General features: G+C 51.0%; 1 protein-coding gene across 1 annotated transcript in view; it reads left to right on the top strand.

Annotated features, from left to right (window-relative positions):
* The first annotated feature begins 302 nt into the window (after positions 1–302).
* The window catches only part of LOC115081799 (oocyte zinc finger protein XlCOF6-like), a 33,263-nt gene continuing 23,700 nt past the window's right edge, over positions 303–9,865 (top strand). Inside the window, exons 1-2 of the mRNA XM_029586172.1 lie at positions 303–571; positions 1,170–1,296. Of these exons, the coding sequence (XP_029442032.1) occupies positions 548–571; positions 1,170–1,296 (151 nt within the window). The 5' untranslated portion in view covers positions 303–547. The remainder of the gene's footprint in view (positions 572–1,169; positions 1,297–9,865) is intronic.

The following is a 9,865-nucleotide window of genomic DNA, read 5'->3' as shown; positions in this document are numbered from 1 at the left end:
AAATCAGATACACAACACAAAATCTCACTTTTTGGGACTCCTGATCACTCTCCACTCAGGAGGGTCTCAAAGTGCCTTTTCTGTATGACGGATCTGCCCGGGGTTCTGGTAAAAGCAAGCCCGAGGCTGCAGTGTCTCAGATTATAAAACTGCAGAAGTGCTTCTCACGCCGTCTCCATGCAACACACGCCAGCTGCTCTTCCTGCCAGGCAAAGACTGATGACATCACTGGGGGGAGGGGCGTGCGGAGCTTTACACTGGGCACAGACTGATGACGGCACTAGAGTGGAAACGAGGGCGTGTGGAGTTTCACACTGAGGGCACATACTGATGACATCATTAGGTCGGGGAGAGGGGGCTGCTTCACGCAGAGAGCACAGACTAATGACGTAACACAAACAAGGAAATGAAAAAAGAGACTCCCGCCTGTAGTTCCCGCGTCCTCTTTCCCTTTTCTAGCGCTCAGCAGGGATTCACCTCTTTCCCAGCCTGAAAACAAGCCCCGTATTCATTTGTCATCCTAAAAGTAGCAAAAGAAGAGAGGAAAATGCCTGCAGGAGTTTCTGCCCAGGTAGGAAATTGCCCCATCATCCTGCTCTCTCTATATAAACCCTGCTGCAGCTTTCCAACCTGGGACACTGCAGAGCAGGCTCTGACATTAATAGGACCCCGAGCAGACCTGGGGCGCAGAAAAGGTACTCTGAGGTCCTGAATGTAAGGAGCGAGGTCAGGAGTCCCACATAGTGAGATTTTGTATCTCGGGTTCTGAATGTAACTGGTTTGCAGTTGCTGTAATCCTGCTCTGAGACGTGTATTATGTGCTTGTGAATTATTTGATATATACTGATATTCATGCTTTTAAATATTTTGTAGTTATTATTTAGTGGTTTAATTTTTATTAGTTTTTTTTATTTTTTCATGAGAATTAAAATGCTAAATTAATTGGGCAGATGGGCAGACTGGATGGGCCAAAGGGTCTTTTTCTGCCCTCATGTTTATTGTGAGCCACGTTGAATGATTGGATCAGGGTTTACAGAACTTAAGATCAGATAAATAAATTATATACACACAGAAAACTTTCTCCCTTGCTCTGTTCATCCCCAGTGCTGTGAACTCTCCTGATGGAGATGATGCATAAGAGGCTGAGTATGGAAGGATTTGTTTTTCAGATCTCAGTAACCTTTGAGGACATCGCTATCTATTTCTCCCAGGAGGAGTGGGAGTATTTAGAAGAACAGCACAAAGAGCTTTACAAGGATGTGATGAAGGATAATTATCAGACTCTTAACTCACTGAGTAAGAAATAATTTTATATTTTTATCAGAAGATCTGGCACATAAAGAAAAACAGTTCTGAGTGAGTGTCTCCTGGTGTGATTTGGTGAGGAAGTGATCGTGTTGCATACTGTCAGCTGGAAACATGCAGGGGTGAGGTGATCAATGTGGAGGGATCAACTGGTGGAGGTGAGAATGGAAATTACTTGGGAGGAACGGGTAAGCAATGAGTGTGTGCTATATGTGAGAGAGAGATGGATGAGTTGATTAGAGATGGAAGTGTGTGTGTTGGTGAGAGGGGATTTGTGCCTGGTTGAAAGAGAAAGTGAGAGATGGGATTCTGCACTCCAAATCCCCTGCTCCTGGATCCTTCCTTCCTCAAAACTCCACTCTCAAAATTCATTTTCTCCTTCCTTCTCGTTCTGGATCTGTTTTCTCCCCCCAGTCCTAAATTATCCCTCAACTTTGCCTCCCGCTCCAGGATCCCTCTTTTTTTTTCCACCCATTTCCAATCCACTTCTTCTCTTTTTCCTCCCTCTCTTTACCACAGCCAGCCTGGGGATGGCCATTGCCACACCGACTTTATCCAGTTGGCTAGCAGATTTATTTATTTTATTTATTTACAGCAGTTTTGTACCTACCTAGTTACCAGATTTCTGTTGTAGGCGGCTAGACTCCATTGCTTCCTAGGGCCTATTGTTTTTGTTCCAGACTGCCCCTTTTAAATAAAATATATATAGAAGAAAGGTTTGTTGTTAATAAAAATCCTTTGTTGTGTTAAGCAGGATGGCACTCCTCACACATAAGAATCCCTAGCTACAGGCTGCCCCTAATGAAAAAAGGGGGAAAAGTGCCCCTTGGCACTTTTTCCCCTTTTTTTTCATTTTCATATATAAATGTACTAGCTGTCCCCGGCCACGCATTGCAGTGGCTCAGTCAGGTTAAATGGAAAAGAAAGAAAAGAGAAAGCGCACATTTGTAATATGTTTAATTTCACAATGCTTGTGGGTATACAATATTTTTTGTTCTTCCATTGTCTGTGCAGATATAGAGATTGTCTGGTGTGCCGACTCTAGCTTTTTGCTGGGAGTGGGGGTGGAGCGATGCCCATGTAAACTCTTCTCATGGTGGCTGAGACCCACGGGCGGCTTGACAGCACTTGGCTTCTCCTTATCTGCGGGATTCAGGGGGCGGGGGAGGAGGGCGAGCTGTTCTCTGTTCAGCTCTTTGCGCTTTGGCTGCTGCAGGCTGCAGCTGCTTGTGATCTCTTCACAGCCGCTTTCTACTGCATTTGCTCTGCTCCGGCCGTCCCAACTTCCTCCCCCCCTTCCCCGGCGGTGGACGGACTGGCTCAGCGACTCTTCTACCCTTTCCTCCTCCTGTGTGTAACTGTCTGGCAGTCCCTACTCCCTCCCCCCTTCCCCAGTGGCAGAGGAACGAGCTGAGCCATTTCTCGGAGTGGTGACTCGTCTGCCCTTTCCTCCTCCCCTCTGTGACACCCAGCACTAAAGAAAGAAAAGAGAAAGTGCACCTTTCTGCATTTGCTCTGCTCCGGCTGTCCCAACTCCCTCCCCCACTTCCCCGGCGGTGGACGGGCTGGCTCGGCGACTCTTTTACCCTTTCCTCCTGTGTGTAAGTGTCCGGGGTTATAGTGAGGGTAGAGTGGATGTCACACAGGGCTGTGTCAGTGAGAGTTATAGTGAGGGTAGAGTGGATGTCACCCGGGGCTGTGTCAGGGGTTATAGTGAGGGTAGAATGGATGTCACACGGGGCTGTGTCGGGGGGTTATAGTGAGGGTAGAATGGATGTCACACGGGGCTGTGTCGGGGGGTTATAGTGAGGGTAGAATGGATGTCACACGGGGCTGTGTCGGGGGGTTATAGTGAGGGTAGAATGGATGTCACATGGGGCTGTGTCAGGGGGGTTATAGTGAGGGTAGAATGGATGTCACACGGGGCTGTGTCAGGGGGTTATAGTGAGGGTAGAATGGATGTCACACGGGGCTGTGTCGGGGGGTTATAGTGAGGGTAGAATGGATGTCACATGGGGCTGTGTCAGGGGGGTTATAGTGAGGGTAGAATGGATGTCACACGGGGCTGTGTCAGGGGGTTATAGTGAGGGTAGAATGGATGTCACACGGGGCTGTGTCAGGGGGTTATAGTGAGGATAGAATGGATGTCACACGGGGCTGTGTCAGGGGGTTATAGTGAGGGTAGAATGGATGTCACACGGGGCTGTGTCAGGGGGTTATAGTGAGGGTAGAATGGATGTCACACGGGGCTGTGTCGGGGGGTTATAGTGAGGGTAGAATGGATGTCACACGGGGCTGTCTAATTGGGGGTTATAGTGAGGGTAGAATGGATGTCACACGAGGCTGTGTAATTGGGGGTTATAGTGAGGGTAGAATGGATGTCACACGGGGCTGTGTAATTGGGGGTTATAGTGAGGGTAGAATGAATGTCACACGGGGCTGTGTCAGGGGGTTATAGTGAGGATAGAATGGATGTCACAGGGGGCTGTGTCAGGGGGTTATAGTGAGGGTAGAATGGATGTCACAGGGGGCTGTGTCAGTGAGTTATAGTGAGGGTAGAATGGATGTCACACGGGGCTGTGTCAGGGGGTTATAGTGAGGGTAGAATGGATGTCACACGGGGCTGTGTCAGGGGGTTATAGTGAGGGTAGAATGGATGTCACACGGGGCTTTGTTAGGGGGTTATAGTGAGGGTAGAATGGATGTCACATGGGGCTGTGTCGGGGGGTTAAAGTGAGGGTAGAATGGATGTCACACGGGGCTGTGTCGGGGGGTTATAGTGAGGGTAGAATGGATGTCACACGGGGCTGTGTCGGGGGGTTATAGTGAGGGTAGAATGGATGTCACACGGGGCTGTGTCGGGGGGTTATAGTGAGGGTAGAATGGATGTCACACGGGGCTGTGTCGGGGGGTTATAGTGAGGGTAGAATGGATGTCACATGGGGCTTTGTCGGGGGGTTATAGTGAGGGTAGAATGGATGTCACACGGGGCTGTCTAATTGGGGGTTATAGTGAGGGTAGAATGGATGTCACACGGGGCTGTGTCAGGGGGTTATAGTGAGGGTAGAATGGATGTCACACGGGGCTGTGTCGGGGGGTTATAGTGAGGGTAGAATGGATGTCACATTGGGCTGTGTCGGGGGGTTGTAGTGAGGGTAGAATGGATGTCACATGGGGCTGTGTCGGGGGGTTATAGTGAGGGTAGAATGGATGTCACACGGGGCTGTCTAATTGGGGGTTATAGTGAGGGTAGAATGGATGTCACACGGGGCTGTGTCGGATTATAGTGAGGGTAGAGTGGATGTCACACGAGGCTGTGTAATTGGGGGTTATAGTGAGGGTAGAATGGATGTCACACGAGGCTGTGTAATTGGGGGTTATAGTGAGGGTAGAATGGATGTCACACGGGGCTGTGTAATTGGGGGTTATAGTGAGGGTAGAATGATGTCACACGGGGCTGTGTCAGGGGGTTATAGTGAGGGTAGAATGGATGTCACACGAGGCTGTGTAATTGGGGGTTATAGTGAGGGTAGAATGGATGTCACACGGGGCTGTGTAATTGGGGGTTATAGTGAGGGTAGAATGGATGTCACACGGGGCTGTGTCAGGGGGTTATAGTGAGGGTAGAATGGATGTCACACGGGGCTGTGTCAGGGGGTTATAGTGAGGGTAGAATGGATGTCACACGGGGCTTTGTTAGGGGGTTATAGTGAGGGTAGAATGGATGTCACACGGGGCTTTGTCAGTGGGGTTATAGTGAGGGTAGAATGGATGTCACACGGGGCTGTGTCAGTGGGGTTGTAGTGAGGGTAGAGTGGATGTCACACGGGGCTGTGTCAGGGGGTTATAGTGAGGGTAGAATGGATGTCACACGGGGCTGTGTAATTGGGGGTTATAGTGAGGATAGAGTGGATGCCACACGGGGTTGTGTAATTGGGGGTTATAGTGAGGGTAGAATGGATGTCACACGCGGCTGTGTAATTGGGGCTTGTAGTGAGGGTAGAGTGGATGTCACACGGGGCTGTGTAATTGGGGGTTGTAGTGAGGGTAGAGTGGATGTCACACGGGGCTGTGTCAGGGGGTATAGTGAGGGTAGAATGGATGTCACACGGGGCTGTCTAATTGGGGGTTATAGTGAGGGTAGAATGGATGTCACACGGGGCTGTGTCGGGTTATAGTGAGGGTAGAGTGGATGTCACACGAGGCTGTGTAATTGGGGGTTATAGTGAGGGTAGAATGGATGTCACATGGGGCTGTGTCGGGGGGTTATAGTGAGGGTAGAATGGATGTCACATGGGGCTGTGTCAGGGGTTATAGTGAGGGTAGAATGGATGTCACACGAGGCTGTGTAATTGGGGGTTATAGTGAGGGTAGAATGGATGTCACACGGGGCTGTGTAATTGGGGGTTATAGTGAGGGTAGAATGAATGTCACACGGGGCTGTGTCAGGGGGTTATAGTGAGGGTAGAATGGATGTCACACGGGGCTGTGTCAGGGGGTTATAGTGAGGGTAGAATGGATGTCACACGGGGCTGTGTCAGGGGGTTATAGTGAGGGTAGAATGGATGTCACACGGGGCTGTGTCAGGGGGTTATAGTGAGGGTAGAATGGATGTCACACGGGGCTGTCTAATTGGGGGTTATCGTGAGGGTAGAATGGATGTCACACGGGGCTGTGTCAGGGGGTTATAGTGAGGGTAGAATGGATGTCACACGGGGCTGTGTCGGGGGGTTATAGTGAGGGTAGAATGGATGTCACATGGGGCTGTGTCGGGGGGTTGTAGTGAGGGTAGAATGGATGTCACATGGGGCTGTGTCGGGGGGTTATAGTGAGGGTAGAATGGATGTCACACGGGGCTGTCTAATTGGGGGTTATAGTGAGGGTAGAATGGATGTCACACGGGGCTGTGTCGGGTTATAGTGAGGGTAGAGTGGATGTCACACGAGGCTGTGTAATTGGGGGTTATAGTGAGGGTAGAATGGATGTCACACGAGGCTGTGTAATTGGGGGTTATAGTGAGGGTAGAATGGATGTCACACGGGGCTGTGTAATTGGGGGTTATAGTGAGGGTAGAATGGATGTCACACGGGGCTGTGTCAGGGGGTTATAGTGAGGGTAGAATGGATGTCACACGGGGCTGTCTAATTGGGGGTTATAGTGAGGGTAGAATGGATGTCACACGGGGCTGTGTCAGGGGGTTATAGTGAGGGTAGAATGGATGTCACATGGGGCTGTGTCGGGGGGTTGTAGTGAGGGTAGAATGGATGTCACATGGGGCTGTGTCGGGGGGTTATAGTGAGGGTAGAATGGATGTCACACGGGGCTGTCTAATTGGGGGTTATAGTGAGGGTAGAATGGATGTCACACGGGGCTGTGTCGGGTTATAGTGAGGGTAGAGTGGATGTCACACGAGGCTGTGTAATTGGGGGTTATAGTGAGTGTAGAATGGATGTCACACGAGGCTGTGTAATTGGGGGTTATAGTGAGGGTAGAATGGATGTCACACGGGGCTGTGTAATTGGGGGTTATAGTGAGGGTAGAATGGATGTCACACGGGGCTGTGTCAGGGGGTTATAGTGAGGGTAGAATGGATGTCACACGGGGCTGTGTCAGGGGGTTATAGTGAGGGTAGAATGGATGTCACACGGGGCTTTGTTAGGGGGTTATAGTGAGGGTAGAATGGATGTCACACGGGGCTTTGTCAGTGGGGTTATAGTGAGGGTAGAATGGATGTCACACGGGGCTGTGTCAGTGGGGTTGTAGTGAGGGTAGAGTGGATGTCACACGGGGCTGTGTCAGGGGGTTATAGTGAGGGTAGAATGGATGTCACACGGGGCTGTGTAATTGGGGGTTATAGTGAGGATAGAGTGGATGTCACACGGGGTTGTGTAATTGGGGGTTATAGTGAGGGTAGAATGGATGTCACACGGGGCTGTGTAATTGGGGGTTGTAGTGAGGGTAGAGTGGATGTCACACGGGGCTGTGTAATTGGGGGTTGTAGTGAGGGTAGAGTGGATGTCACACGGGGCTGTGTCAGGGGGTTATAGTGAGGGTAGAATGGATGTCACATGGGGCTGTGTCGGGGGGTTATAGTGAGGGTAGAATGGATGTCACATGGGGCTGTGTCGGGGGGTTATAGTGAGAGTAGAATGGATGTCACACGGGGCTGTCTAATTGGGGGTTATAGTGAGGGTAGAATGGATGTCACACGGGGCTGTGTCGGGTTATAGTGAGGGTAGAGTGGATGTCACACGAGGCTGTGTAATTGGGGGTTATAGTGAGGGTAGAATGGATGTCACATGGGGCTGTGTCGGGGGGTTATAGTGAGGGTAGAATGGATGTCACATGGGGCTGTGTCAGGGGGTTATAGTGAGGGTAGAATGGATGTCACACGGGGCTGTCTAATTGGGGGTTATAGTGAGGGTAGAATGGATGTCACACGAGGCTGTGTAATTGGGGGTTATAGTGAGGGTAGAATGGATGTCACACGGGGCTGTGTAATGGGGGGTTATAGTGAGGGTAGAATGAATGTCACACGGGGCTGTGTCAGGGGGTTATAGTGAGGGTAGAATGGATGTCACAGGGGGCTGTGTCAGGGGGTTATAGTGAGGGTTAAATGGATGTCACAGGGGGCTGTGTCAATGAGTTATAGTGAGGGTAGAATGGATGTCACACGGGGCTGTGTCAGGGGGTTATAGTGAGGGTAGAATGGATGTCACACGGGGCTGTGTCGGGGGGTTAAAGTGAGGGTAGAATGGATGTCACACGGGGCTGTGTCGGGGGGTTATAGTGAGGGTAGAATGGATGTCACACGGGGCTGTGTCGGGGGGTTATAGTGAGGGTAGAATGGATGTCACACGGGGCTGTGTCGGGGGGTTATAGTGAGGGTAGAATGGATGTCACATGGGGCTGTGTCAGGGGGTTATAGTGAGGGTAGAATGGATGTCACACGGGGCTGTCTAATTGGGGGTTATAGTGAGGGTAGAATGGATGTCACACGGGGCTGTGTCAGGGGGTTATAGTGAGGGTAGAATGGATGTCACACGGGGCTGTGTCGGGGGGTTATAGTGAGGGTAGAATGGATGTCACATGGGGCTGTGTCGGGGGGTTGTAGTGAGGGTAGAATGGATGTCACATGGGGCTGTGTCGGGGGGTTATAGTGAGGGTAGAATGGATGTCACACGGGGCTGTCTAATTGGGGGTTATAGTGAGGGTAGAATGGATGTCACACGGGGCTGTGTCGGGTTATAGTGAGGGTAGAGTGGATGTCACACGAGGCTGTGTCAGGGGGTTATAGTGAGGGTAGAATGGATGTCACACGGGGCTGTGTCAGGGGGTTATAGTGAGGGTAGAATGGATGTCACACGAGGCTGTGTAATTGGGGGTTATAGTGAGGGTAGAATGGATGTCACACGGGGCTATGTAATTGGGGGTTATAGTGAGGGTAGAATGGATGTCACACGGGGCTGTGTCAGGGGGTTATAGTGAGGGTAGAATGGATGTCACACGGGGCTGTGTCAGGGGGTTATAGTGAGGGTAGAATGGATGTCACACGGGGCTTTGTTAGGGGGTTATAGTGAGGGTAGAATGGATGTCACAGGGGGCTGTGTCAGTGAGTTATAGTGAGGGTAGAATGGATGTCACACGGGGCTGTGTCAGGGGGTTATAGTGAGGGTAGAATGGATGTCACACGGGGCTGTGTCAGGGGGTTATAGTGAGGGTAGAATGGATGTCACACGGGGCTGTGTCAGTGGGGGTTATAGTGAGGGTAGAATGGATGTCACACGGGGCTTTGTCAGTGGGGTTATAGTGAGGGTAGAATGGATGTTACACGGGGCTGTGTCAGTGGGGTTATAGTGAGGGTAGAATGGATGTCACACGGGGCTGTGTCAGGGGGTTATAGTGAGGGTAGAATGGATGTCACACGGGGCTGTGTCGGGAGGTTAAAGTGAGGGTAGAATGGATGTCACACGGGGCTGTGTCGGGGGGTTATAGTGAGGATAGAGTGGATGTCACACGGGGCTGTGTCAGGGGGTTATAGTGAGGGTAGAATGGATGTCACACGGGGTTGTGTAATTGGGGGTTATAGTGAGGGTAGAATGGATGTCACACGGGGTTGTGTAATTGGGGGTTATAGTGAGGGTAGAATGGATGTCACACGGGGCTGTGTCAGGGGGTTATAGTGAGGGTAGAATGGATGTCACACGGGGCTGTGTCGGGGGGTTAAAGTGAGGGTAGAATGGATGTCACACGGGGCTGTGTCGGGGGGTTATAGTGAGGGTAGAATGGATGTCACACGGGGCTGTGTCGGGGGGTTATAGTGAGGGTAGAATGGATGTCACACGGGGCTGTGTCAGTGGGGGTTATAGTGAGGGTAGAATGGATGTCACACGGGGCTGTGTCAGGGGGTTATAGTGAGGGTAGAATGGATGTCACATGGGGCTGTGTCAGGGGGTTATAGTGAGGGTAGAATGGATGTCACACGGGGCTGTGTCAGTGAGTTATAGTGAGGATAGAGTGGATGTCACACGGGGCTGTGTCAGGGGGTTATAGTGAGGGT

This window comes from Rhinatrema bivittatum, unplaced genomic scaffold (genome assembly GCF_901001135.1).
Source record: "Rhinatrema bivittatum unplaced genomic scaffold, aRhiBiv1.1, whole genome shotgun sequence".
In the NCBI taxonomy this organism is placed as follows: domain Eukaryota; kingdom Metazoa; phylum Chordata; class Amphibia; order Gymnophiona; family Rhinatrematidae; genus Rhinatrema; species Rhinatrema bivittatum.
This window is presented reverse-complemented; position numbering and strand designations above follow the sequence as displayed.